We start from the raw sequence: 25,983 nt of genomic DNA, 5'->3' as shown, positions 1-25,983 counted from the left end.
GAGGGGAGCGGGGGGAACGGGAAAAGGACGAGGGAAGGGGAGCGGGGGGAACGGGAAAAGGACGAGGGAAGGGGAGCGGGGGGAACGGGAAAAGGACGAGGGAAGGGGAGCGGGGGGAAAGGGAAAAGGACGCGGGGAGGGGGGAAAGGGAAAAGGACGCGGGGAGGGGGGAAAGGGAAAAGGACGCGGGGTGGGGGACGGGTGGGGCAGGGGGAGGGGAGGGAGAGAAATAAACAAAAAAAGAGAGCGTGGCGAGAGGTGACAGGGAAGGGGTATGGGGGAGGATGGACAGAGAGAGGGGAGAGGGAGGATGAAGGGGGAATGGGGGAGAAAACCAGAGAAATAGGACAATGTTGAGGGAGGGAGAGAGAGAAACAGGAAGGTGATGGGAGAGACTGGACCAGAGAGAGGAGTGAGTGGGTTGGAGGGCGACAGCCTTGGGAGAAAAATAAGGAGAGAAGGGCACAGGAAGAGTGAGTGAGACATCAGGGAGATTGGCCTGAAAGAATAAGAGAGACTAAGGGTGAGTGTGTCCTGCACAGGGACAGACAGGTGAGAGAGTCTGTCCTGCAGAGAGAGGTGGGAGAGAGAGACTGAGCAAGAAGGAGAGAATGGGGTGTTTGTCGGGGACCGAGCCCGGCCCAGACAGAGAAAAAGAAGTGAGAGAGATTGAGGGGAATAAGATGGAAAGAGAGTGAGTCTAAGCTATGGAGAGACAGGGTTGGGGGTAAGGGGAAGAATGGGGTGGGGATAATGGGACAGAGAGAGGTGGTAGGGCAAGGCAGATTGTGGAGAGAGAGTGAGGAAACAAAGGGAGATGTAGGGAGAGAATGTGAGAAGTATTAGGATGATGGGAGAGAGTGAGTGGGAGGGTGAGTGACAGTGGTGAGATGAGGGGTGTAGGTCTGGAAGAGGAAGTGAACAAGACAGATCAGACAAGAGGAATGGAGGTGGCATTGCGAGGAGGATGAGGGATTTGAAGGGCATAGGGTGACAGAGGGAGGTCAGTGAGGTAGACAAGATGAAGATATCAGGTGTGGGAGGGTGAGATTGAGGAAGGGGAGACAAAGAAACAGGGTGAGGAGGAATGGATGAAGGAGTGAGATGTGAGATTTGTGGCGGAGGGATGGAAAGGCAAAGCTGCCATCGGCTTGGTGAGGTAGCCTGGGTCCAGGAGCTTGGGCTGAGGGGACAATGGAGAGAATTGGGGGGTAGGGGAGAGAAGTGTGGGGCGAGGTGTGGAAAAAGTGAGATTGGACCAGATGCTGACCATGCACAATACACCCTTATCAGAATCTCTGTCACGCTTTGTGGAATCTGGAGAGACTTCTCGGTCGCGCTCTCTCTCTCAAACACTAACCCTTCTGTCATCATGCATCCTTGATATCCAAAAATGAGCACCCATTGCCTTCCCAATCGTACCACCTCTATTCAGTTTGCATCATATTTGGTGGTGGAGCAGTCTTTATGGGCTGATTGAACTATTGCTCGTGTTTTGTATGTTTGTATTAGTTATTTCTGGTGCTGCTAGGCTGTTATTCGAGGTCCATGCTGGTCGCTGGCAATTGTGCCCTTCTCATCGTTAACAGTGGTTTCACTTTACAGTATTTAATAAATATAATTCACCTGTTAGAACAGCATGATAACTGCCAGTGCCCGATGTTGTTGAAAACCCAAATGGTTCATGAGTGATCTTACCATTGTTACCCTGAACAACTTACAAGTGGCTGCAGCTATGTCAGATTTGTCTGTGTTAAAATTCTAAACTGCATTTAATATATACATATATTATACAATCATACACTGCTGGCTAGGCTTTTCTGAATATTTCTCAGAAATCAGCATAACCCTTTGATGTCCCAGCAATTTTAATTTCAAACTATTCACCAGTGCAGAGCTTTCATGTGAAAATTGAAAAGTTATTGGCAATTTGGCATCAAAATGAGAAAAGATTTCTTCAAATATTTAGGAAATAATGCTACACTTTTGTCTTCCGGCCTGTGGTTTTGGGAGAGTTTTATTTACAAATTTTGTCTAGTGATGAATGTTTTAAATCTTTGTGTATTAATAATGCAAAATCAAGCCGGCAGTGAGGTCTCCCTCAAACTGTAGTTCGTTATGAACACTGTTCTGGACCATCCTCTGGAGTTTTATTATTTTGTTCTCTTTGGAGAAATTTAGTTATCAGAGCCAGGCTGTTTTATTTTGCAACCAAGAAGCATTTTGGTGGAAATCTGAAAACTGCTCCCCTGAAAGTCTGAGGGTCAGTTGAAATTTTCAGGATGAGCAAGTCTAAATTTTTGTTAGGTAAAAGGTGTCTAGGGAGCATTTTTGTAGGCGAGTAAATGGAATTGAGGTGCAGATCATCCACAATCTAATTATGTGACAGAATGGACTCGAGGGGCTTACTGGCCTAATTCAGCTGCAGTTTTCTTCCCTGTTAAATGGTACATGTAACAGAGTTTTATATTGGATTTTATGTCTGCGCTGTCTTTGGATTGGGGAATGTTTGTGGACATTTTGCTTTTGTGGCATCTCTCGGATGATGTTTCATGAAAGAGGTAAAGTCACAATGGTCCCAGAGGACTGATTCCTCAGAGTGAACCTGTGGTGGTATCACCACACCTTAGGCAAAGGAGAGGCTGAGTGGGAGAGGCCTTCATGGTAACCTCAATCAGTGCAGGAATTGAACCCAGGCTGCTGTTGTCACTCTGCATCAGAAACCAGCAGTCCAGCCAGCTGGGCTGTTTGTTGAATTATCTAGCCCCAGGAATATGCTATGTTTAGATAACGCCCGTTTGCGACTTGCCATTTGCTGCTCCAAGCTCTGTTTTTTTCACATCACTCAATGATGTTAGAGGTCATTTATGGAAGTCTGTTGAGCAAATCTGGTAAAATATTTGCAGTTGGTGTTCATGGTCATTTTTTTGAATGAGCTCTCACCACATTGCTTTTTAATGCTTAAAATGGGAATCCACTGAGTAGTGGAGTGGTACTAAGAGTGAAAAAACTATTTGAAGTTCTGCTTTTAAAAGCAAAGTTAAATACTAAAAAATGCTAGCATCCTTCAAAGTTTGTCAGATGGTGAGGAGTCTGATGCTGTCATTGCTGTGTAGAAACAGTTCCTTGATGCTGTGTTCACATGTAATACTGCTGACATTTCAAGTGTAAGTGTTAACTGAATTTATCAAGTATTGGAGTCAGCTTTTTCTCTAACAAAATCTAGACATTACTTACATTCATAAAAGCCAGGATTCTTCCTTTTTAATCTGTGAATTTCTTGATGTATTTGTCTGATTTGGACAGTTTTGAAAAATGAAGCTGAGCTCTGAAACTTGGGCTGCGCAAACTAGGATGGAATTACCACCTGGAATGAGACTAGGAATAGGAGCAGGCTGCTCAGCATTGAGTCTATTATTTGGTAAAACTATGGCTATTTTGGTAATTAATTTGATCTACCCAACAGAACTCTTGATATTATGACCAAACAAAAATATCAATTTGACTTCAGAGGTTTTGAGCTATTTTTGAAAATGTTCCAGATTTCCACTCTGTGATTAGTGTGGGCCATGTGTTTTACTCAGAGCTGCCATCAATTCTATACAGGTGATGTGTTGAGATTTGTTGATGCAGGAAATGCACGATATGCTGTAGGCCTAGGCATTCACTTGGGACTAGCACAAAATGGGATTTTCTAAACTTGTAAGGTCAGAAGTTTTGTATTACTTAAATGATGAAATAAAATTAGAATGCAAGCTAGCTGTATGTAATTTCTTAATTTGTTTGAATTTTTTATTTGCAGGGAATATGAAAGAAGTGTCAACATGACATCAAGATATGGGAAAACCTATAGTAAGAAGGGAAGTGCGAGCAACTCTAAGTTTGACGAAGTGTTCTCTGGTAAGCGAGCAAAAATAAGCACCAAATGGGGGGAAAGCACTTTCAAGGCTCAGCTGAGCCAGAAGAGACCCAATCTCAAACCAGAGTCAGTGGAACAGCCCAAACGGCAGAAGCTAGAAGACGAGCCATTGGAAGATCCTTTTGGGTTCGACAGCGATGACGACTCTCTCCCTGTGTCATCCCGGAATCCAGTTTCGAGCAAAGGGCCTCAATCAACAGAGTCTTTCAAACCAGGAGATGGGGACAATGCAACTTCACTGCTCGAGGTTAACAGTGTGGTTAATCGACCTATCAGCAGGGACGCAATTGTATGCAGCAAGTTGGCAGCATTGGGTGATGTTCTCCATGAGAAAGCTGCAGGCAGTACTGTGGCTTTGCCTTCAGAGATCCCAGAGGAAATCCCAGAATCTGGCAGCAAGTTGAACTGTCTGGGTGAGTCGCTTTTTTCCATGTCTGCTTCTACTCAATAAACAGAATGTGTAACAATCTCAAACAATATTAAAACTAGCCTGAATGGAAAAGGAGAAAGTCATCACTGGTATGTGGCAGCCGTGTTGTATTAGATTCAAAGAGTATTATTTGATCTTGGCGGTAGAACTAAGAGTTGGAGTGGTTCAGTCCTTGAGGGTGGTGGGGTGTAGGTGTACCCTCAATGTTGTTAGGAGCAGACTTCTTGACACTGAAGGAATGGTGATGTCAGGGTGGGGGGTGCATTGTATGGGGTCCAAGGTCCCCTTGTCCTACTAGATGGTAGTGGTGGCAGGTTTGGACGTTGTGTTTGGAGATGCGTTGGTGAGTTACTGCAGTGCACCTTGTGGGTGGTGTATGTTACTGTCATTGTGACAGTGGCACAGGGAGTAACTGACATCACATCCATGAATAAGTGGGCTGCTTTGTATGGAATTGCTTCCTCAAAGGTTAAGGGATGATCTGATCTAGGTCTTCAACATGATAGATAAAGATAAACTATTCCCTCTGGGATTGTAAAACCAGAATTAGTACCAGACAATTTAGAAGAGATGCCCAGAAGCACTTCCAAACAAAGCGTCCATGGATATTTAGAATTCTCTTCCACAAATAGCAGTGGATCAGCCATTATTTTTCTGCCTCATTTAAAATAATTTAAGAAAAAGTATTGAGGGATACAGGCCAAAAGCAGATATGTGGAGTTGAGCTACAAATCAGCCATGAGACCATGGCAGAACAGGTTTGAGGGGCTGAAGAGCTTACTCTTCTTTCTATGTTGTGTTAGTGGAGCTGTACTTGTCAAGGCATGTAGGGAGTGTTCTATCACACTCCTGACTTGTAGGTGGTAGACAAGTTTTTGAGTCAGGAGCTGAGGTACTCGCTGTTGGGTTCCTGGCCTGTGACCTGGTCTTGGTGCCATGGTATTGAAAAAGTGGCGGTGAGTCCATTTTCGGTGCGTAGATGTACTGTGCTGTTTGGGAAGTGGTTGTAGGATTTTGACCCAGTGACATTGAAGGAACAATGAAACATTTCCAAGTCAGGATGGTGTCTGGTTTTGTGGGGAGCTTTCAGGTGATGTTGGTCCCATGTATCTCTTACTGCCGTCCTCCTACATGGTAAGGCCGTGGGTTTGGATGATTCTGTTGGAGTGTTGGTGAATTTCTGCCGTATATCTTGTTGATAAAACATACTGCTGCTACTGAGCTTCAGTGATGGAATGAGTGAATGTTTGTGGATGTGGTGCCAGTCAAACTTGTTATTGGAACTGCACTCGCGCAGCTGGGGAGTATTTCATCACATTCCTGATGTGCGTCATGTAGATGGTGGATAGGCTTTTGGAAGGTAAGTTGCTCGCTGTAGAGTCCCTTACCTCTGACTAGCTGTCGTACCTGTTGTATTTATATGGCTAGTCCAGTTCAGTTTTTGGTCAATGGTAACCACCAGGTCATTGGAAATGAGGAATTTAGCAATGGTAATGCCATTGAGTGGCAAGGGGCAATGGTTAGATTCTCTCTCGGACATGGTCGTTGATGTGCAGTTGTATTTTGCCAATATTGCTTGGCTCTTGTCAGTTCAAGACTAGATCTTGCAACAAGTCACGAATCGTGCGAAACATATTGCCATCATCTGTGAACATCCCCACTTCTGACCTTGTGAAGGAGGGACACTCATTAATGAACCAGCTAGAGATAGTTGGGTCTAGGACGCTACCCTGAGGACCTTGGTTTTTGTGGTACAGTTGTAGTGATTCTGTATCTGAACCAGAAGATCTGTGTTCAAATTCCACATGCTCTAGAGATGTGGTGTAACACATCCAGACAGTTTTGATTAAAGACGTCTATCCTGAAAAACTTCTGCAAGGTGATCCTGGACCTTTGTCAAGTATGACTGTTGCCACTGGACAGTTTTTTATTCACTTGTGGCATGTGGGCGTCACTGGTAGGCCAACATTTATTACCCGTTCCTAGTTGTCCTTAAAGGTGATGGTGAGTTTCCTCCCTGAACCGCAGCAGTCCACCACTTGTTCGTTGACCCACAGTGCCAGTAGGGAGGGAATTCCAGGATTTTGACCCAGCAACAGTGAAGGAACAGTGATATATTTCCAAGTCCGGATGGTGAGTGGCTTGGAGGGGAACTTGAAGGTGGTGTTCCCACGTATCTGCTGCCCTTGTCGTTCTAGATGGAAGTGGTCGTGGGTTTGGAAGGTGCTGCCTGAGGATCTTTGGTGAATTTCTGCAGTGCATCTTGTAGATGGTATACACTGCTTTGTAGCCGTTGTTACAACAGAATGGCTTGCTAGGCCATTTCAGAGGGCAGTTGAGTCAATCACATTGCTCTGGGTGTGGAGTCGCATGTAAGTCAGACCAGGTGAGGATGACAGAGTTTCTTCCCTGAAGGACATCAGTAAATCAGATGGGTTTTTCTGACCATCAACATTGATTTCATGGTCATCAGATTATTAATATCAGTTTTTTAATAGAATTCAAATTCCATCATTTGCAGTGGTGGGATTTGAACCTGGGTACCCAGAACATTAGCTGAGTTTCTGAATTAATAGTCTCTAGGCCATCGCCTCCCTGACATTCCTATTGATATCAAATGTAGTCACTCTCCCCTGACCTGTGGAATCCATCTTCTGCCCATTTTTTTTGACTGGGGTCTGTAATGAGGTTGAGCTGAGTGGCTCTGGTGGAGTTGATATTGAATCAGTGCCAGTGAGCAGATTATTGATGTGCAAGTACTGCTTGACAGCACTGTTGATGAAACCTGCTATCCCTATGTTCAAGAGTGTTTGATGGGGTGGTAATTGGCTGGGTTGGTTTTGCTCCCCCTTTGTGTATAAGACATAGCTGGGCAAGTTTCCACATTGTTGGTAGATGCCAATGTTATAGCTGGCCTGAAATAGCTTGTCCAGGACTTTGGCAAGTTCTGAAATATATTTCTTCTGCACTTTTTGGAATGTTAAGGTCCATAGATTTTCAGTATCCACTTCTCCAGCCTTTTGTGCTGATGGTACCACTGAAGGAGACTAAGGTGGATCACTCATTCAGCACTCTGACTAAAGATTGTTGCAAATGTTTCAGCAGTGGTGTTCTGTGATTCCCAATCATTGAGGATGGGGATATTTCTGGAGCTGACTCCTCCAGTGAGTAGTTTAACTGCCCATTAGCATCCATAACTAGATATATTGGAACTGCCAAGTTAGATTTGATTAATCTGAAGTTGGTTGGGGAATTGCTTATTCCTGTCTATCTGTTTCTGTTTGGCATGATAGTCCTGTTTTATAACCTGTGGTGCTGCTCTTGGCGTGCTGTCCTTCAATTCTTCATTGAACCAGAGTAGCATCCTTAGCTTGATGGTAATTATACAGTGTGGCTTATGCCAGGCCTTGACATTGTAGACTGTGCTGGCACACAATCAACTGGTAGCCTACAGTGCCTCTGTATATCCAGTCTTGAGTAGTTAGATTTGAGTAAAATCTATCCCATTTAGCACAGTCATTATGCCCCACAACAGACTGGCGAGTATGTGGGACTTCGGGGCAGGACTTACTTTGCCACAATGGTTGCACAGTGGTCACTGATATCAATGCTGTCATGGAGAGATATGTCTGCAGCAGGCAGATTAAGGATGTGGTAACTGTTTTCCTCCTCTTGATTTTGATTACTATCTGCTGTAGACCCAGCCTTGCAGCTGTGTGCTTTAGGGTGCCACAGTCTGGTGTTGTTGAGCCAGTCTTGGTGATGGAGATTGAAGTTCCCAACCTGGAGGGTGTTTTGTGCCCTTGCCATCCTCGGTGCTTCCTCTTAGCCTTTAATATGGAGGAGTTATTCATCAGCAGAGATGGTGAGAAAGTGGATAATCAGTTGGAGATTTATCTATTTTTAATCTCGGGCCACAAGGGACTGGAGCCAACATTGAGGACTTCGAAGATAGCTCCTGCCTGACTAAATACCACTGTTGCCACCTCCTGGGTTTGTCCTGTTTGTGGTTCAGGACGTAGCCAGGAATGGTGGTGATGATTCTGGGGCATTGTGTGCTTGGTGTGATTTTGAGAGGATGACTGTCAGGCAGTTGCTTGACTGGTTCGTAGGATAGCTCTTTGAATTTTTGACACTAATTGTGTAGGTTAGGTGGGTTTTGCAGGCTTAACAGGGCTGAGTTTGCTGTTGTCATTTGTGGTGCCTTAGTTGAAGCCATGTGGTCTGTACATTTTGTTTGAGATGTTTTAGCTAAGTGATTTGCTAGGCTATTAGAGGGCAGTAGGGAATCCAGTGCATTGTGTCCCATGTAGGCCAGACTGGTTAAGTATTCCTTCCCCAAAAGACAAGTGAAACAGCTTTTTAAGACAAATGACAATGGTGTCATTGGAATGAAACGTCTAACAGATCTGTATTGAATTCAAATTTCACTATCTTCAGTGGTAGGATTTGAACCCATGTTCCCAGAATAGGACCTGGATTTTTTCTGCATTACTAGTCCAGCGACCTTGCCACTAGGTCATTGCCTGCCCTTGGATGCTATCAAATTATTATTCTTAACCAGTTCCATCACTTCGTTGCAAGGCAGCGCTTTAAAGGAAATAAGAATTTGATTTCTGTTCATGAGTTGTGTATGTCTGCCTGTCTGTGGGTGTTGTCCTCTTAGGTGAGACAACCAACCCACCTTGAGCCTGTTGTGATGGCTTACAATTTTGAACCTTTATGTATTCTTAGGTGTTGAGAATGCAGTATTTTGGTCGTCTGTTGTGGAAGTGTAGTGTAGTGTGTCTGTGGCTGTGATGAAATGCTATTTCAGTGGAATCTGTACACTCTAAAGTTCAGTTAACCGACAGTGGTCGTTATATAACTTTTGTATGATTGGTTCTTATTTTGTCACATATATAAGACTATGTAGGGGTCAACTTTGTCATCCTCCTTCAATTGAAGACTCAATACGAGGCAAATTTTTAACGTAACCCCTGTCCTCCAAGTACACAAAACAAGTTTTAAAGAAAAATCAGAAATTGGAAAAACTCAGCAGGTCTGGCAGTATCTGGAGAGAAAACAATTAACGTTTCTGGTCTAGTGACTGATGCTTGTAAGGGAGACTGTGTTTACTATGTCTGTAATTGGTGCAATTGTCATAATTTCAGGCATCGACAAAGAATTTTGAAAATATCAGATTATAACAACAAGAACCGTGTTTCATCTCAAAATTGAGTGAGTTGGAACTTAGGAACAGACCATTCAGCCCCTCGAGACTGTTCCAGCATTTAATGATCATGGCTGATCTGTGGCTTAACTCTGTACTCCTGCCTTTGGCCCATACCCCTTAACATCGTTAGGTTAACAGAAATCTATCTTTCTCAGATTTTAAGTTAACAACAACTGTTCCAGCATCCATTGCCATTTGTCAAAGATAGTTTCAAACATTTATTGCCCTTTGTGTGTAGAAGTGCTTCCTAACATTTGTCCTGAATGACCCTAATTGTGAGACTATTTCCTACTAGTTTTAGAATCCCCAACCAGTGCAAATAGTTTATCTACCCTGTATTTTCCTGGACACCTTGAGCAGATCACCCTTACCCAACTAAATTCTGGAGAAAGCAAGACTAATGTGTATAATTTCTGTTTATAACTTAACCCCTAAAGTCCAGGTATTCGATTGCTTTTAACAGTCTGAATCTTAGAGGATCATGGGGGTTTGTGTGGTGCTGCTTATTTCCACAGTCTTGAGGGATTGATGGACAACTTCTGACCAAAGAAGAGCTGAGAGAATCTAGAGTATTCGTTTAAAAAAAAATGTGTTTAGGGCTGAAGAGCCCTAATATGAACATTAAAAAATATAAAACTTAGAAAATATGAACAGGGCTGAAGAAATTTAATGGGGCTGAAAGCTGATAAATCCCCAGGGTTTTAAAGAAGGTATAGTGACAGTAATAATGCATGTGTTGGTTATTATCTAAAGAGTCTGTACATTTTAGAGTCCCAGCAGATTGGAGGGTGGCAAATGTAACCCACTGTTCCTTTTAAAAAAAAAATGGTGTGAGGAAGAAGACTGGGGTTTACATTCTGGTTAGCCTAACATCAGTGGTAGGTAAAATGCTGTTATCGATGATAATATGAACATTAAAAAATATAAAACTTAGAAAATATGAACAGGATTACGTAAAGTCAGCATGGATTTAGGAAAAGGACATTGTGTTTGATAAATCTCTATGAATGTTTTTGAGGATGTAACTAGTAGAATAGATGAGCGAATCGGGGATCGTGGTTGGTTTGGATTTTCAGAAACCTTTTCTTAAAGTACCACAGAAGAGGTTGTTGTACAAATGAAAGCACACGAGATTGGTAGTATGAATCTGGATAGAATTACTTGGAGTTGGAATAATTGGGTCATTTTTGAAGTGGAAGCTGATAACAAGTGAGATATTGCAGGAGCCTGTGCTTGGGCTCCAACTCATGGAATTATACAGTACAGAAGAGACCCTTCAACTGCTTGAGTCTGTATTGCCAAAAATTTGCTGCTATCTATCCACATTAACCTATTTTTGTTGCACTACACCCATAGCCTTGAATGTTATGACACTTCCAAGTGTTCTACCAAATATTCTTTAACAGTTGTGCAGTTATCAGTCTCAACTACCCTCCCAGTAGTGCATTCTAGACACCCCCACCACCGTCTGGGTGAAAACATTTTTCTTCACATCTTCTCAACCTTCTGCCTTTAAGTTTAATTTTAAAGTGGGACCTCTTGTTCTTGACACTTTGATAAAGGAGAGCAGCTACATGAGCACCCTGCCCATTCCCCTCAATGTTGCACACCTCTATCAGGATCACCCTCAACCACCTCTGTTCCAAAGAAAACGACCCAAGCTTACCCATCCTAAATTCATAGCTAAAGCACTCCATCCCAAGTAACCCGAGTAACCTCCTGGTGAATCTCCTCTGTACCTCATCTAGTGCAATCCCATCCTTCCTATCGTGTGGTGGCTGGATCTTCACCCAATGCTCCTGGTATGGCTTAACCAAGGTTCTGTATAGCTCCATTATAACCTCCCTGCTCTTAAAATCTGTCAGAAGTCACACGACACCAGGTTATAGTCCAACAGGTTTATTTGAAATCGCAAGCTTTCGGAGCGCTGCTCCTTCGTCTGGTGCTTCTCTTCACTTCACCCAGGTACAGGATTTATAATTGGATCCAAAGATCATACAAATGATGCGTGTGGAGTGTCAACAGGCTGAATAAGTAGTCTGTAAGTGATCAAGAGTGTCAGATGGTGTGAGTAAAGTGTCAACAGCTGAATAGCAAGTGAAGGGATGACCTATAATTCAATTAATTGTGGGAGAGAGATAGTTAGAAAAAAGTTTAAAAATTAGGTGCTGCTGGAGACAAACCAAATGACTTGAATAACATGATTAGGTATAAGAGTCGCATGCCGAGGGTCTAACCAAAGTAATAAGTAATCCTGTTTAGGACCAATCTTTGTATCATCTGAAAACTTACTTATCACCCATCGTTTTCATCTATATTACTATTTGTGATATTTACGAACAGAGAACTCCGTATTGACCCTGTGGTACGCCACTGCACACCAGACTCCAGTAAGTCAAACAGCCTTCTGCCACTAAGCCAAATTTGGAGCCAAGTTACCCTGCATCCTATGATTGTTCACCACCTTTATCGGTTTCCATTGTGGGACCTTGTCAAAGGCCTTACTGAAATCTATTTAAACTACATCAGCTGCCTTACCATCATCTGCACTCTTGGTGAGCTCCTTGAAAAAATCCGGATTTGCTAGCTATGACCTACCCTGACAAAATCATGCTGATTATCCATGATCAAGCCATGCCTTTTTCAATGGAGGTTAATTTTCTCCTTCATTATTTTTCAAGGCTACACAGTGGTTAACACTGCTGCTTCATAGTACCGAGGACTCAGGTTCGATTTCAGCCTTGGGTGACTGTGTGAAGTTTGCACATTCTCCCTGCATCTGCATAGGTTTCTGTTGGGTGCTCCCATTTCCTCCCACAGTCCAATGCTGTGCAGTTTAGGTGGATTGGCCAAGCTAAATTGCCACGCAGTGTCCACAGATGTGCAGGCTCAGTGGGTTAGCCATGTAATGTTGGGTTACTGGAATAGGGTGGATGCTGTTTGGAGGCTTGGTACAGAATCAATAGACTGAATGGCCTCTATCTGCCACTGTAGGGATTATTTGATTTTTCTCCAATAGTTTCCCCACCATTGATGCGCATTTTTCTGGTTAGTAGTTCCATAGCCTGTCAAACCACGCTTGTAAAGTACCAGTACAGTATCTGTCCTCCAGTCCTCTGACACCTACCCTGTGGCCTGAGACCATCTAAAAATTTGGATCCAGACCCCTGTTATTCCTCCCTCAACTCTTAGCAGCTTCCGATACAACTCATCCAGACCTGAGGATTTGTCCACTTTTAAACCTGCCAAAATCTCCAATGCTGCCTTGCTTCTATCAATCTTCTCAACCACTTTACAATCCATCTTCTCAAATTCAGTATTTGCAAGCTCCTTCTCCAGAGTTAAGCATTCATTTAATGCTCTACTAATGTCCTGTAGCACAGATTACCCCCTTTGTTCCTCATTGCCCTTAATCTTTCCCAGGTTATTTGCTTTCCCTTGATATCCTTGTAGAATATCTTGGAATACTCCCTCCCCAGTTTTGTCCACCAGTGTTTTTTCATGCTCCCTCTTTGTGCTCCTAATTGTTTTCTTGATTTCCCCCCTCCCACACTTTGTGTACTCCTCTAAGACCTCCATTGTTTTGTTCCTCTTGTACCTGTTATAAGTCTCTTTTTTCCCAGTTCTGAATATTCCTAGACATCCAGGATTCTGTGGGCTTGCTGCTCACACGTTTCACTACACTGTCCCCATTTACTTTTTCAACACCTCGCTGTTCTGCTGCAGCTTTACTCTCAAGTAGTTGTTCCTAGTCTACTTTGGCTAAATCCTGCCTTATTTTAATAAAATATGCCTTGCCCCAAACTGGAGCCCTTTTTGCAGATCCTTTTTTGTTTTCTAAAACAAAGTTAAAATGTGTGGTGTTGTGGACACTATCACTAAAATGCTTCCTCACTCCCCCCTTGAACCCCTGTCCAGCTTTGTTCCTCAGAATTATGACCAGCACTGCACCTTTCATTGTAGGCCCATCCCACATGTTGATATAAAAACCTGTTCTGTATGCATTTCAAGAAATCTGCCCCCTTTAAACTATGACTATCTCAATTAATATAGGAGTAGTTGAAATCCCTTTTATTATTTTTACACACCTTCATGAATTGAATGGGTAGCTCTTCACATTATATATCACTTATCTGGATGAGGGAATTGAGTATAATATTTCCAAATTTGCTAACTACTCAGAACTACACAGAAATGAGTAGTGATGAGGACATAAATAGGCTTCAGGGTGATGTAGATGAGTGAGTGAGAAGATTTGTGCCAGATGCAGTATGATTTGGGTGATGAGACATTGCCCACTTTGGTAAGAAAAACGGAGCGGCAGATTATTGTGTAAACACTGATAGATTACGAAATGTTTATGTACAATGAGTCCTGGTTGTCCTTGTACACCGGTCATTGAAAGCAAGTGTTGCAAGCAATTAGGAAGGTAAATGGAAGGTAAGCCTTCATTATAAGGGGGTTTGAGTGCAGGAGCAAGGAATCTTACTGCTGCTAAACAGTCTTAATGAGAGCACACCTGGAGTATTGTGAGAGCTTTGATCTCTTTACCTAAGAAAAGGTGTACTTGTCAAGGAATGAAGATTTATCAGCCTGTTTCCTGGGCTGACAAGTTTATCATATGAGGCAAGATTATGTCGAGTGGGCCTGTATTCACCGGAGTTTAGAAGAATGAGTGGGGATCTCCTTGAGAAACATAAAATTCTGTCAAGGTTGAATACTCTGGATGCAGACATGACATTTCCCTGGCCAGTTGTCCAGAACAAGGGATCGTGGTCTTGGTATGCACAGTCAGTCATTTCGGATTGAGATGAGGAGAAATCACTTCACTGCAAGTTGCACCTGTAGAATTCTGTACACAGAGGGCTGTGGAAGCCAAGCTGCTGAATATATTGCAGGGTAAAATGGATTTCTAGAAGCTAAACTCCTCAAGGAGTATGAGGATAGAAAGCAAGATTGTGGTTTTGGGATAGAAGGTCAGCATGATCATGTTTAATGTCAGTGGGCTTGATGGACTGAATGGCGTACTTCTGCTCCTATTTTCTATGTTCCTGTGTATGACCAAGAATTTAAAAAGTTGGTGAGAAAGATGCGTGGATTTGGAATTCCAGAATTATGTTGGCCCATCCATATGTTGATATAGTGTATCCTGTGCAGACAGGATGCAAAGCATAGATGGTTTTATTTCATTCGATGAAATCAAATGAGATAAAACTGTACATTTTCCAACTTTATGAACACTAGTGTGGTGCCGTGGCTCAGTGGTTAGCATTGCTGCCTCAGCGCCAGGGACCTGGGTTAGTTCCACCCTCGGGCGACTTTGCAAACTCTGCATAGACATTCTCCCTGTGTCTGCGTGGGTTTCTGCTGTGTGCCCTGGTTTTCTCCCAAAGTCCAAAGATGTGCAGTTTAGATGGATTGGCCATGCTAAATTGCCCGTAGTGTCCAGGGTGTGTAAATTAGGTAGATTAGCCATGGGAAATGCAGGGTGATAGGGAAAAGGTAGGGACTTGGGCTGAATGGCCTGTTTCCACACTGTAGGGATTCTATGAATGGAATTATTTGAAGGATTTTTTGGAACCTGGGAGTGAAAGCACTATGCTCTGCACTTGAAGCATACAAAATATTGGTTGTGACAGCTTCTGCAGCATGTACAACTAGATGTTGTGCTACCTCCAAGCACAGATTGGCCTGACAGTCCTGAGCAGTAAACAATCCTTTAGCTGCCATGCAAAGAAAAATTGCTGTCTTGGGAAGGAAGATCGAGGATTCTCTCTTCTGAAATGATAGAATTGAGAGGACTAATTAAATTGTTAGTCATTGTAAAACTAACATGATTAATTATAAGTTCCGTTGCAGATGTCGATCCTTGAATGTTGTGACAAAGTTACATTCTTAACTTGAACAAAAACAGAAGTTGCTGGAAAAGCTTAGCAGGTCTGGCAGCATCAGAGTTAACGTTTTGGGTCTGGTGACCCAGAACTGAGGACGGGTCACTGGACCCGAAACATTAACTCTGGTTTTTTTTTTTTCTTCACAGATGCTGCCAGACCTGCTGAGCTTTTCCATGCAACTTTTGTTTTTGTTCCTGATTTACAGCATCTACAGTTTACATTCTTATTTTAGTGTCCCCATTGGGTTAGAAGGAGAAGAGTGAAAAGTAGACCTAAATGAATATCATGGATTATTTTCTTGATCTCATCAGCTAGGATTAGCGACAATGAGGAGCAAAATGTTGCTTGAGTGAATCTGGGTACTTTGCTTCACTCACTTTAGAGAATGAATACTGTCAATCAGAGATTTGTTTCACAGCTGTAGTTGCTGAATTACAGCTATTAGCTTAGAGGCAAAACATCGTTATGTTCTGCTGATTTTTCAAGCCACCAGTTTCAGCTCTGATTCTGCTGCTGTGAGCTGGTTCCATGTGAAGTGTGTTATCAGCTGAGGCTGCATTTGGCAGGCTTAGTAACCTCTGCTGCGTATTGCTGTTCAGCTTCTATTTGTGTGTGGCGTTCTGTCATTTGGAAAACTATGAAAGGCAGTGCATTGATTGTGCAATAGGACATGATACTACAGGGCTAATAGGTGAGTAATTTGAATCTCTTTACTTCTTTTAACAAAGAAAATTTAAGGTAGAAAGGAAAGCTGCTTTCATACACCTTTTTGTATTTTCTTACATTTGTCACATAATGGAATAGAATCAGTTTTATTTCCCATGGATTTAATGCGGAAATGTGCATCAGAATAGGATATCAAACTGTCATGTGGTTAATTTGTATCTCCACTAACAGGACATAGTATCAGTTTCTTCCTTCACATGCAAACAGGCATTTAAATACATGAAATATAACCTGTTCCATTCAACCAGCTGATACTTCCGTTCATCCTTATGTCTGTTTATTGTCGCTTCAGCCACCACCTATCTAACATTGAACATTGACCCAGTTTCTACCTCAATCACTGACCCAGTCTTTTGACTGCCTGAAAACATTTCTCTTGCTTTGTTCTATTGCTGCTTTTAATCTTGGACTTGAGCCCCCTTGTTCCTTTCTCAACTGTAAACTGACTAAATTGTAGCAAATTGCTAACAGCAAAATCCCACAAGTTGCAAGGAGTAACAGCTAATCTGTTTTATTGATGGAGGTTGGCCAAGACATGGGAATAACTCTGAAATGTCCCATGTTACTATTTGAAGTTTCAGATTAGATCACGCACACACTGTTCTGGAATGGGACCTGAGCGCACAACTTCCTGACTTGGATGAGTACTTCCACTGAGAGGGATGCTGATGTCCAAACTTGTCTGTACTCAAGGTTAATAAGTTTAGATAAGACAGAAATGCTTGTTCATTACTTTATGGGAAAAGGCATCTTAGTAGAAAACATTTCTCGTAATAATATTTCATCACAAAGGTGCAAATGCACTCAATTCTGGTGGAAACCTGTGGAGGAAAGCTTACTTGAGAAGGGATTTTAGGAAAACGTTTGCAGCTGAGCTGGATGGAAGTAAGACGCTAAGCAGGCCAAGGAGGAGTTTGGAACTTGGCAATAACTGGTAAAGGGAGGGAAAGGCATGATACTGAAGACCTAAGTTAGAAAGGTGCAGGGATGGAGGCGATGGCCGAATGGTATTATCACCAGACCATTGTTCTGGGAGTTGGGAGGAGTGTTTTAGCTCAGTTGGATGGTTTATGATACAGAGTGATGTCGACTGCATTCATTTCATTTCTCCACCAGCTGAGGTATCAGAGGGAAAACTCTCCACTGGTTGGAGGCAAACTTTCCACTGGTTGGAGTCATACCTAGCTCTTAGAGGTCAGTCATCTCAGCTCCAGGTCATCTCTAAAAAAGTTATTCAGGGTAATGTTCCTGGCCCAACCCTCAATTGTGTCAGAAGTGAAGACGGTCACCGATGGTTGGTTGTGCAAACATTCATTAAGATTTGCAATTGCTCAGATGTCGAAGCAGTCCATGCCTAGGTCTCGTGCATTTGATTAATATCCTGGCTTGGGCTGGCAAATGACAAATAACAGTTGTGTTCCACAAATATCAGGCAATAACCATCTCCAGTAAGAGACAATCCACCCAATGTTAGCTTCAATGAATCCCCCACTATCAGTATTCTGGGGCTACAGGAGCTGTATTGTACTGTGCATGTAAACAGGAGTTACAAGAGTACGCCAGAGGCTAGGAATACTACAAGTAATTTAGCTGACTCCCAAATGCCTGTCCACAGTCTACAAAGCACAGGTCTGTAGTGTGATGGCATAGTCTCCATGTGCTTGGATGAGTACAGTTCCAACAACACTCAAGAAGTTTGACCCTATCCAGAACGACAATACATGCACGAGCATAACAATCCTTGCACCACCGATGCTTAGTAGCAGTAATATTCATTATCTACAAAATGAGCTGCAGAAATTCTCTAAAGACTGTGGGTTTGGAAGGTGCTGTCTCAACCACTTCCATCTAGAGGGACAAGGCTAGCAGATACGTGGAAACATAACTACCTGCAAATTCCAAACCACTTACCTTCTGACTTGGAAATATAATGCTGTTCCTTTACAGTTACTGGTCAAAATCCTGAAATTCCCTCCCAAGCGACTTTGTGCGTCTACCTACAGCACTGGATTACAGCAGTTCAAGCTAATCAGCTCGCCATTACTTTCATGAGGGAAATTAGGGATGGGCAATAAGTGCAGACCAGAGCCTGCGACGTCCATATCCCACTAGTGAATAGAAGAAACTATAAATGCTGGAGGCAATGAGCCTGGTGGCGGATAATGCCTGGAATTTTATATTGAAAAATTTTTCAATGAAAGATAAAAGGGCAAGAAAGGAAATTCTTTCACCATTGTTTCAGGTAGTGTTAACTAGTCGAAAATATGAGAGTAAGATGCTAACAGCTTCAGATGGATGATCAGAAATCTGATTAAAATACCTTCCACTCTTTTCAATTTACAGTAGCGGTCTCCTGGATTAAAAGTTAATGAAAGGGCCAGGTGTTTACGTTTCTTGCAGCATTTCACATCATTGCGATATACTGCAGGTGTTTGTAGACCCAGTGAGCAGTTCCTTGGTGATGGTGCTTTAAACTTGGGTGTGGGCATTAAATCAGGTGTCTTCAACATTGTTACAGAGATAGTAGGAACTGCCGATGCTGGAGAATCTGAGATAAGAAGGTGTAGAGTTGGATGAACACAGCAGGCCAAGCAGCATCAAAGGAGCAGGAAAGCTGACGTTTCGGGTCGAGACCCTTCTTCAGAAACGTCAGCTTTCCTGCTCCTCTGATGCTGCTTGGCCTGCTGCGTTCACCTGTGTTCAACATTGTGTGGCTTGGTGCCATAGCTCATGCTGCTTGCTTTATACCGGGGTGTGCCGATGGCTCTTACTGCATAGTATGCTTCTGTTAGGCTGAATTTGAAATTAAGTTGTCATTGGGAGCAGAGGCACCTCAATGAATATGCGATTGAATATCAAGAGGCAATAGTTAGATTCTCTCTTGTTGTAGATGGTCATTGCCTGGAACTTGTGTATGTTACTGCCGACCTGTAAGCCCATGTCCAGATATTGTTCAGTACTTGCTATATTTGGATATGGGCAGCTTCAGTTTCTGAGGGTGTCAACAAAGGCACTGAATATTGTGCAATCATCGAATACCCTCACTTCTGACCTTATGTTGGAGGCAGTTGAAGATGGTTTGAGAATGATTTGAGTTCATCTTTTCAGCTAAACATTTATTAATGACTGCTGTAATCAGACATTTTCCTGAAGTTATTTAAAATGTTATGCAATATAATTGAAATTGGAGGTTCTTTACCTATAATCAGTCTGCCACAAGCCTGCATCTATTTTTGTCTCCTCTGTAAATGTAGCTACCATTCCTTCGATTCACCTCAAGATATTTGAGTTGTAAAATGTTGATGGTCCTGCACAGACTTCTGTGGAACTCCACTAGTCACATCGGACGATTCAATTACCCAAACTGTTTTCTGGCAGGTGAGGTAATTGAATTTTTATGGCAGAGATAGATTCCTGTTAGACAACGGATTCAAAGACTATTAAGAATACTTGGGAATGTGATTGAGTCCAGAACCAAGGATCATAGCCTGTGGACATGGGATAGGGCTGAGATGAGGGAAAATTTCTTCATCTAGAGTGGTAAACCTGTGCAGTTCTCTGCCACAGAAAGTGATTGAGGCCTTGATTGAAGTGAAAGAGAATTTGGGATGTTCGCTGATGATTGCACGATGTTCACCATTCGTGACTCCTCAGATACTGAAGCAGTCCAAGTTCACATGCAACAAGATCTGGACAATATCCAGGCTTGGGCTGACAAGTGGCAAGTGACATTCGCACCACACAAATGCCAGGCTATGACCATCACCAATAAGAGACAATCTAACCACCGCTCCTTGACATTCAATGGTGTTACCATCACTGAATCCCCCACTATCAACATCCTGGGAGTTATCATTGACCAGAAACTCTACTGGACTCACCACATTAACAGAGTGGCCACAAGAGCAGGCCAGAAGCTAGGAATACTGCGGCAAGTAACTCACCTGACTCCTCCAAAGCCTGTCCACCATCTACAAGGCACAAGTCAGGAGTGTGATAGAATACTCCCCACCTACCTGGATGAGTGCAACCCCAACAACACTCAAGAAGCTTGACCCCATCCAGGACAAAGCAGCCCGCTTGATTGGCACTGCATCTACAAGCATTCACTCCCTCCACCACCAACGCTCAGTAGCAGCAGTGTGTACTATCTGCAAGATGCACTGCAGAAATTCACCAAAGATCCTCAGACGGCACCTTCCAAACCCACGACCACTTCCACCTAGAAGGACAAGGGCAGCAGATATATATGGGAACACCACAACCTCCAAGTCACTCACCATCCTGACTTGGAAATATATTGCCATTCTTTCACTGTCACTGGGTCAAAATCCTGGAATTCCCTCCCTAAAAGCATTGAGAGTCAACCCACAGCAGGAGGACTGCAGCAGTTCAAAAAGGCAGCTCACCAACACCTTCCCAAGGACAAGTAGGGATGGGAAAGAAATGCTGGCTGGCCAACCAGCGACGCCACATCCCACTAATGAACGAAAACAAATGTGGATTTTGTTTTGGTAGTTAAGGTCAAAAAAGTGGAATTGTTACAATTTGCTTTACTTTTAAAAGGTCAAGTCACCTTTGGGAAAGCACTGCTGTTTGGAGAGATGAGTTATTTTTGCTCAACAAATGGATAGAAGTTAACATTGGGCTACAGGTTGCCAAGCTACAACTTTTGGACTGAGTTTCTGTTTTGCTACAGACCAGTAAACAGTTACAGTTGAAATGAGACTTCTAAGAAAACCTACAGCAAAGACTGCTTTTCTGTCTCTTCATGATCATGAGTTGCCAGAGAACAAGTTTTGAGAAGTCTAACTGCAGAATTTCACATGTATGTATGCATACTTGCTTGGTTCAGTTAATATTTGGTAGTCATTTCTCTGCTGTCCTCCTTAATGCAAAGAGCATTTGGAAATCCCATGACAAATGTCACAAGGGTCACCTCTGCCCTGTTTTGGTAGAGAGTTCCAGGTGCCCACAACTTTGGTGAAACTTTTATTTCCCCAAATCTCTCAACACCTGCTCTGTACTTTGAAACTGTGTCCTTGGTTACTGATCTCTGAACTAAGGAGAAAAATCTTTCCCTACCCTTATAGTTTTGTGCATTTGAGTCAGGGTGCCCCTCCATGTCCTCTGCTCTAAGGAAGATGACAGCAGTCTATCTGATCTCTTCGTGACTGAATTTCTCCAGCCCAGGTGACATCCTGGTGAATCTCCTGTGCAATCTTTCTAGTGTCTGGAAGTCATTATTATCATATTTTTGTTCGTTGATTATGTCATGATATTCAGAACTCGCCTAGATATCCAGGCAATGATTCTCTTTCTAAAGTTCAGGAACTGAGATTCACCTGGTTAAACTGCAAGTTGAAATAAGTAAGCCGTTGTCAGTTAGAAACACTAATGGTGCAATAAAACCTACAATGTCCCTGCTGTGAGTTGATGGCTGCTTCTGCAAAACAGTTTCAGAGGTGGGATTTCAAACAAATGAGTCATCATGTAGGCACCTGTATGATCAGACCTACATTCATGGGTCAGCATGGAATGTTTCTGGCGACCACAGCAGCCCAGCACCATATTTGATGGAGCTAGAATGTAAAAGTACTTAATACTCCCTCTCCCACATCACTTAGCCACAATTTAACAAATCCTGCTCAGGCACCTTGTTAGCAGGCTGCTTCCAATTTTGTTCTTGCCAGGCAAGAGTGGGTCAGGGCAGAAACTGCATAATCGTCAGAGGAGGTCTACTGACCCAAGAACCTGAACTAAAGTAAGCATTGACAATTAAAACTATTATATTCCATGTAGTTTTCTCCCTACTAATCTGTTCTCATTTTTAAGCCCATAGGTTTCTATATCTCATTTCTCCAAAGCACAACTTTAGTGTTGAAATGAACAGGAAAGGCTGAAATTGTACAGCAAGTCAGCCAACATCAATGTTGCTTAAAAAATGCTTACTTGGTCCCCACCTTTTTAAAGAGTGGACCTTGGTTGAAGCAGACCTGTTTTGTGAGTGGCCTGTTAGCAAATAAAATGTAAAAACATAAAAAAAAGAGCAAGAGGAGGCCATTCAGCCCAATGACCATCAAATTAAATAGAAATGAGAGAGTTTGATTCTGGGCATGTTTAATACAAAATCAGCAATAATAACTTTCTTTGATTGCACTTATGGTATTTCTCATTAAGTTCCATTTAATTGTCTTTTTGTAATAAGTTACTGTGCTAACTTATTCCAAATGTAAGTCCTGTTTTGGTTTTGCTTGTCAGTGCAAAATGCCTCTTGGACTAGCATGGACTGGTCACCTTATGCCCCACTTAAACTTGCCTCGAGACTAACTTGAATTCCTGATCAAGTTCAGTTATCACTGGCCTCCTTTAAAAGGAGTCCCATACTCTGACCTGTTTTATGCACTTGGTCACTTTGGCTGTATGTTTGTTCTCACTTGTATATAAGTATAGGGACATGTAAAACCTGCACAACAACAAAAGAGTTAAGCTGACAGAATCCCTGAGATCAGAATTTCTCTGGCTTTCTGGGTCTGAAGTTTGCCAGCTATTAACATTGCTATTTAAGTGCCCTGACCAAGTTGTTATGTACAATTACTTAGCTGAGGGATCTGGGTGACTTCGTGCATGAATTGCAAGAGATTAGGATGCAAGTACAGCAAGTAATTAAGAAAGATAATAAAAATATCACTATCCTAAGGGGAATTGAATGCAAAAGTAGGAAGGTTGCATGTCATTTATACAGGACACAGGAGCCGTATCTGGAGTATTGTGCGCAGTATTTGAGGATGCAAACGCATTGGAAGTTTGCTAGACTAAGACCTGTAATGTGGAGAGGTTGTCATATGAGGAAAAATTAGACATGCTAGGCTTTTATTCATGAGAGTTCAATGGAGTAAGAGATAATTTGATTGAATAATACAAAATCCTTAGGAGTCTTGACAGGATGGATATGGAGAGGATGTTTCCTCTTGTCGGAGAATTGGGACCACTTTAAAAATCAGATGGCCCCCATTTAAAACAAAGATGAGGTGAATTTTTTTTTAAGGATAGTGTCTTTGGAATTCTCTGTTGAAAAGTGAAGTGGAGTCCTTGAATATTTTTAAGACAGATCGAGGTATATTCTTGTTAAGCAAGCAGCTGAAAGGTCATCGGGGTAGATGGGAATGTGGATTTGAGGTTAGTTAGTTCAACCACGATCTTATTGAATGGCAGAACAGACTCAAGGGGCTGAATGGCCTATTCCAGTTCCTAATTTGTTAGCTCATATGTTATGCATGAAAACCTGATGCGGAAAAAAAATGCTGATCTGTCTCTCTGTTCCAGATAATGTAGGCTTACTTAACTGAGATTCTGCATTAGCATAATTCTTTAAATAGAACCTTCAGCTATGCTGTTCAATGATTTTGTTTTGACACTTTTTTATTATTGGCAGCATTTCTATAATGGGGAGTGTATATACATTCTATCCATTAATGATTATGCTATTTGATTATATACATTGAAAACTTAGCTAAATGTTGATGTAACTACTGATTTTGCAGGTGAGATATAGAGCCAAGAGTTATACAGCACGGAAACAGACCCTTCAGCCCAACTCATAGATATTCTAAGCTGATCTAGTCCTACTTGCCAACGTTTGGGAGGAACATTTCCACTTGGTGGAGGGGTCAATGACTGGGGACAGAGATCTAAAGTAAGGGACAGGTTGGCTGTGGGTGGAGTGATTCCAACTATTTTAGGACACTTAAAGAATTGGATAATGTTGAACATGTCCAACTGTCTTTCACCTTGTCGAGCAATGTAGGTTACCCCGATTGGATTGGGAAACTAGATTAATAGATTTTGTTAATTGATAGACAATTCATCATAGAATGATTACAACATAGAATGTGGAAAGCAGCTCTCTTCATCTCAATACCTTGCCTTTTCCTGTGCATTTCTAGTTCTTTTCAGATAATTAATCAATTCCCTTTCTTCAAATAACGACCACTTTAGAAGAAGTGACAAGAAGGGAATACTCAGTTTATGGTAAGACAGGATATCCTCCCCTCCCTCCCTCCCTCCCTCCCCATTAATCTCTAGTTTGTTTGGTGTCTTTGATGCTGCACTTGGTCAAATGTCACCTTCATGTCAAGCAGTCACTCTCCCTTCAACAGGCTAGTTGTGATTGCATTTTCCATTCCACTGTTACTGAAGCAGTCCAGGTTCAAATGCAGTAATACATGTATAAAATCCAGGCCTGGGTTAACAAGTGACAAGCAGTGTTCGTGCATCATAAACAGCAGGCAATGATCCTCTTCAACAAGAGGGAATCGAATCATTATCCCTTGGCATTAAATGCCATGTTGATTTTTTTTTAAATGACTTAATCGTGGTGTCTGGAGACGCCGGTTGAGGTTAGGGGAGGTGGATTTGGTTTCATAGAACCCCTACAGTGTGGAAACAGGCCATTCGGCCCAACAAGTCCACACCACCCCTCCGAGTATCCTGCCCAGACCCGTTCCCCTACCCTTTCCCTGTAACCCGGCATTTCCCGTGTCTAATCCACCTAATTTACACACACCTGGATGCTACGAGCAATTTAGAATGGCCAATCCACCTAGCCTGCACATCTTTGGACTGTGGGGGGAAATCGCAGTACCCGGAGGAAACCCATGCAGACACAAGAATGTGCAAACTCCATGCAGACAGTCACCCGAGGGTGGAATCGAACCCAGGTTCCTGGTGCTGTGAGGCAGCAGTGCTAACCACTGAGTCACCACGCTGCCCTGATTTCTTTACCCTATCATTAAGAATCAACCAGATTGTAAGGATGGTGGAGTTTGCACAGAGCAGTTGGGTTGGCAGATCCCTCACTTGAAGGATATGAATGAACCAGTTTATATGGCAATCTGTACTTTTAGTGGCCATTTTCTGATGCAAGCCTATAAGGTTCCTGATTTATTCAATTTCTCAATTGACTATGTTGTATTTGAACATCAGTTTTTTTTGTTAGTTCAGTGTTACAGCCTTTATCTGTACTCTATGTAATCTCATAAGCCTGCAAGCAATAATATCTAAACTCTTGGTTGTGAATGAAACTCCTGATTCGATGCTAAAAGCAGGAAGTTTATGAAACCTATACAACACCACTACTTAACTCTTGCAGTTGAATAAGTCTTGGGTACTGCAGAGGTTGCTGTTGAATTTAGGCAGATTTTCTTGTAAGACTGTCATTTGAAGAATTGCCGCATCCTGTATTGTCTCCAGCCTCTCTCTTTGCTGATCTTCCTACTTCAGCATTGATCAAATGGAAATTTTGTATTTTGCAAAGGGCAGAAATAATACATGAAGGGATATTGCAGCAATATTTGATAAATGAATATACATGCCTTTATTCAGTGTATATTCAATATATGTTGGTCACAATAGTAGCACGTTATTTTTAAAGTCCAATTTGAACATCATTGATACTGTAGTGAACACCAAATCTGTAAAGTTTACTTTGCGATGTACTGCACTGATTTAGATTCATCGCCAGTGGTGGGGGAGGGCCACCAGTAGGAAAGTATTGCAGTAATTGTACCAAGCTTTGGTGAGATCACATCTGAACCTCTCTGAAGTTTGTTGACCTCACTGTCATATTGGAAGAGGTGTAGCAGTGGTTCACAAGATTGGATGTGGGCAAGAAAGTTGTCCTACAGTGAATGGTTGAGTGAATTAAATCTATATTCTCTAGAGGTGTGAAGAATGAACAATCCCGTTGAGGCATACATATTTTGAAAAGGCTTGAGGAGGTGCTCACTGAGCGGTTGTT

General features: G+C 42.4%; 1 protein-coding gene across 1 annotated transcript in view; it reads left to right on the top strand.

Moving 5' to 3' along the window:
- Positions 1-25,983, top strand: part of waplb (WAPL cohesin release factor b) — a 189,195-nt gene that overhangs the window by 775 nt on the left and 162,437 nt on the right. The window contains exon 2 of the mRNA XM_048616249.1: positions 3,803-4,332. Coding sequence (XP_048472206.1) covers positions 3,825-4,332 — 508 coding nt within the window. The 5' untranslated portion in view covers positions 3,803-3,824. The remainder of the gene's footprint in view (positions 1-3,802; positions 4,333-25,983) is intronic.

Source organism: Rhincodon typus, chromosome 34 (assembly GCF_021869965.1).
Source record: "Rhincodon typus isolate 14 chromosome 34, sRhiTyp1.1, whole genome shotgun sequence".
NCBI classification, from domain to species: Eukaryota; Metazoa; Chordata; class Chondrichthyes; order Orectolobiformes; family Rhincodontidae; genus Rhincodon; species Rhincodon typus.
Note: the sequence above shows the minus strand (reverse complement) of the source record. Positions and strands in the feature narration are given on the sequence as shown.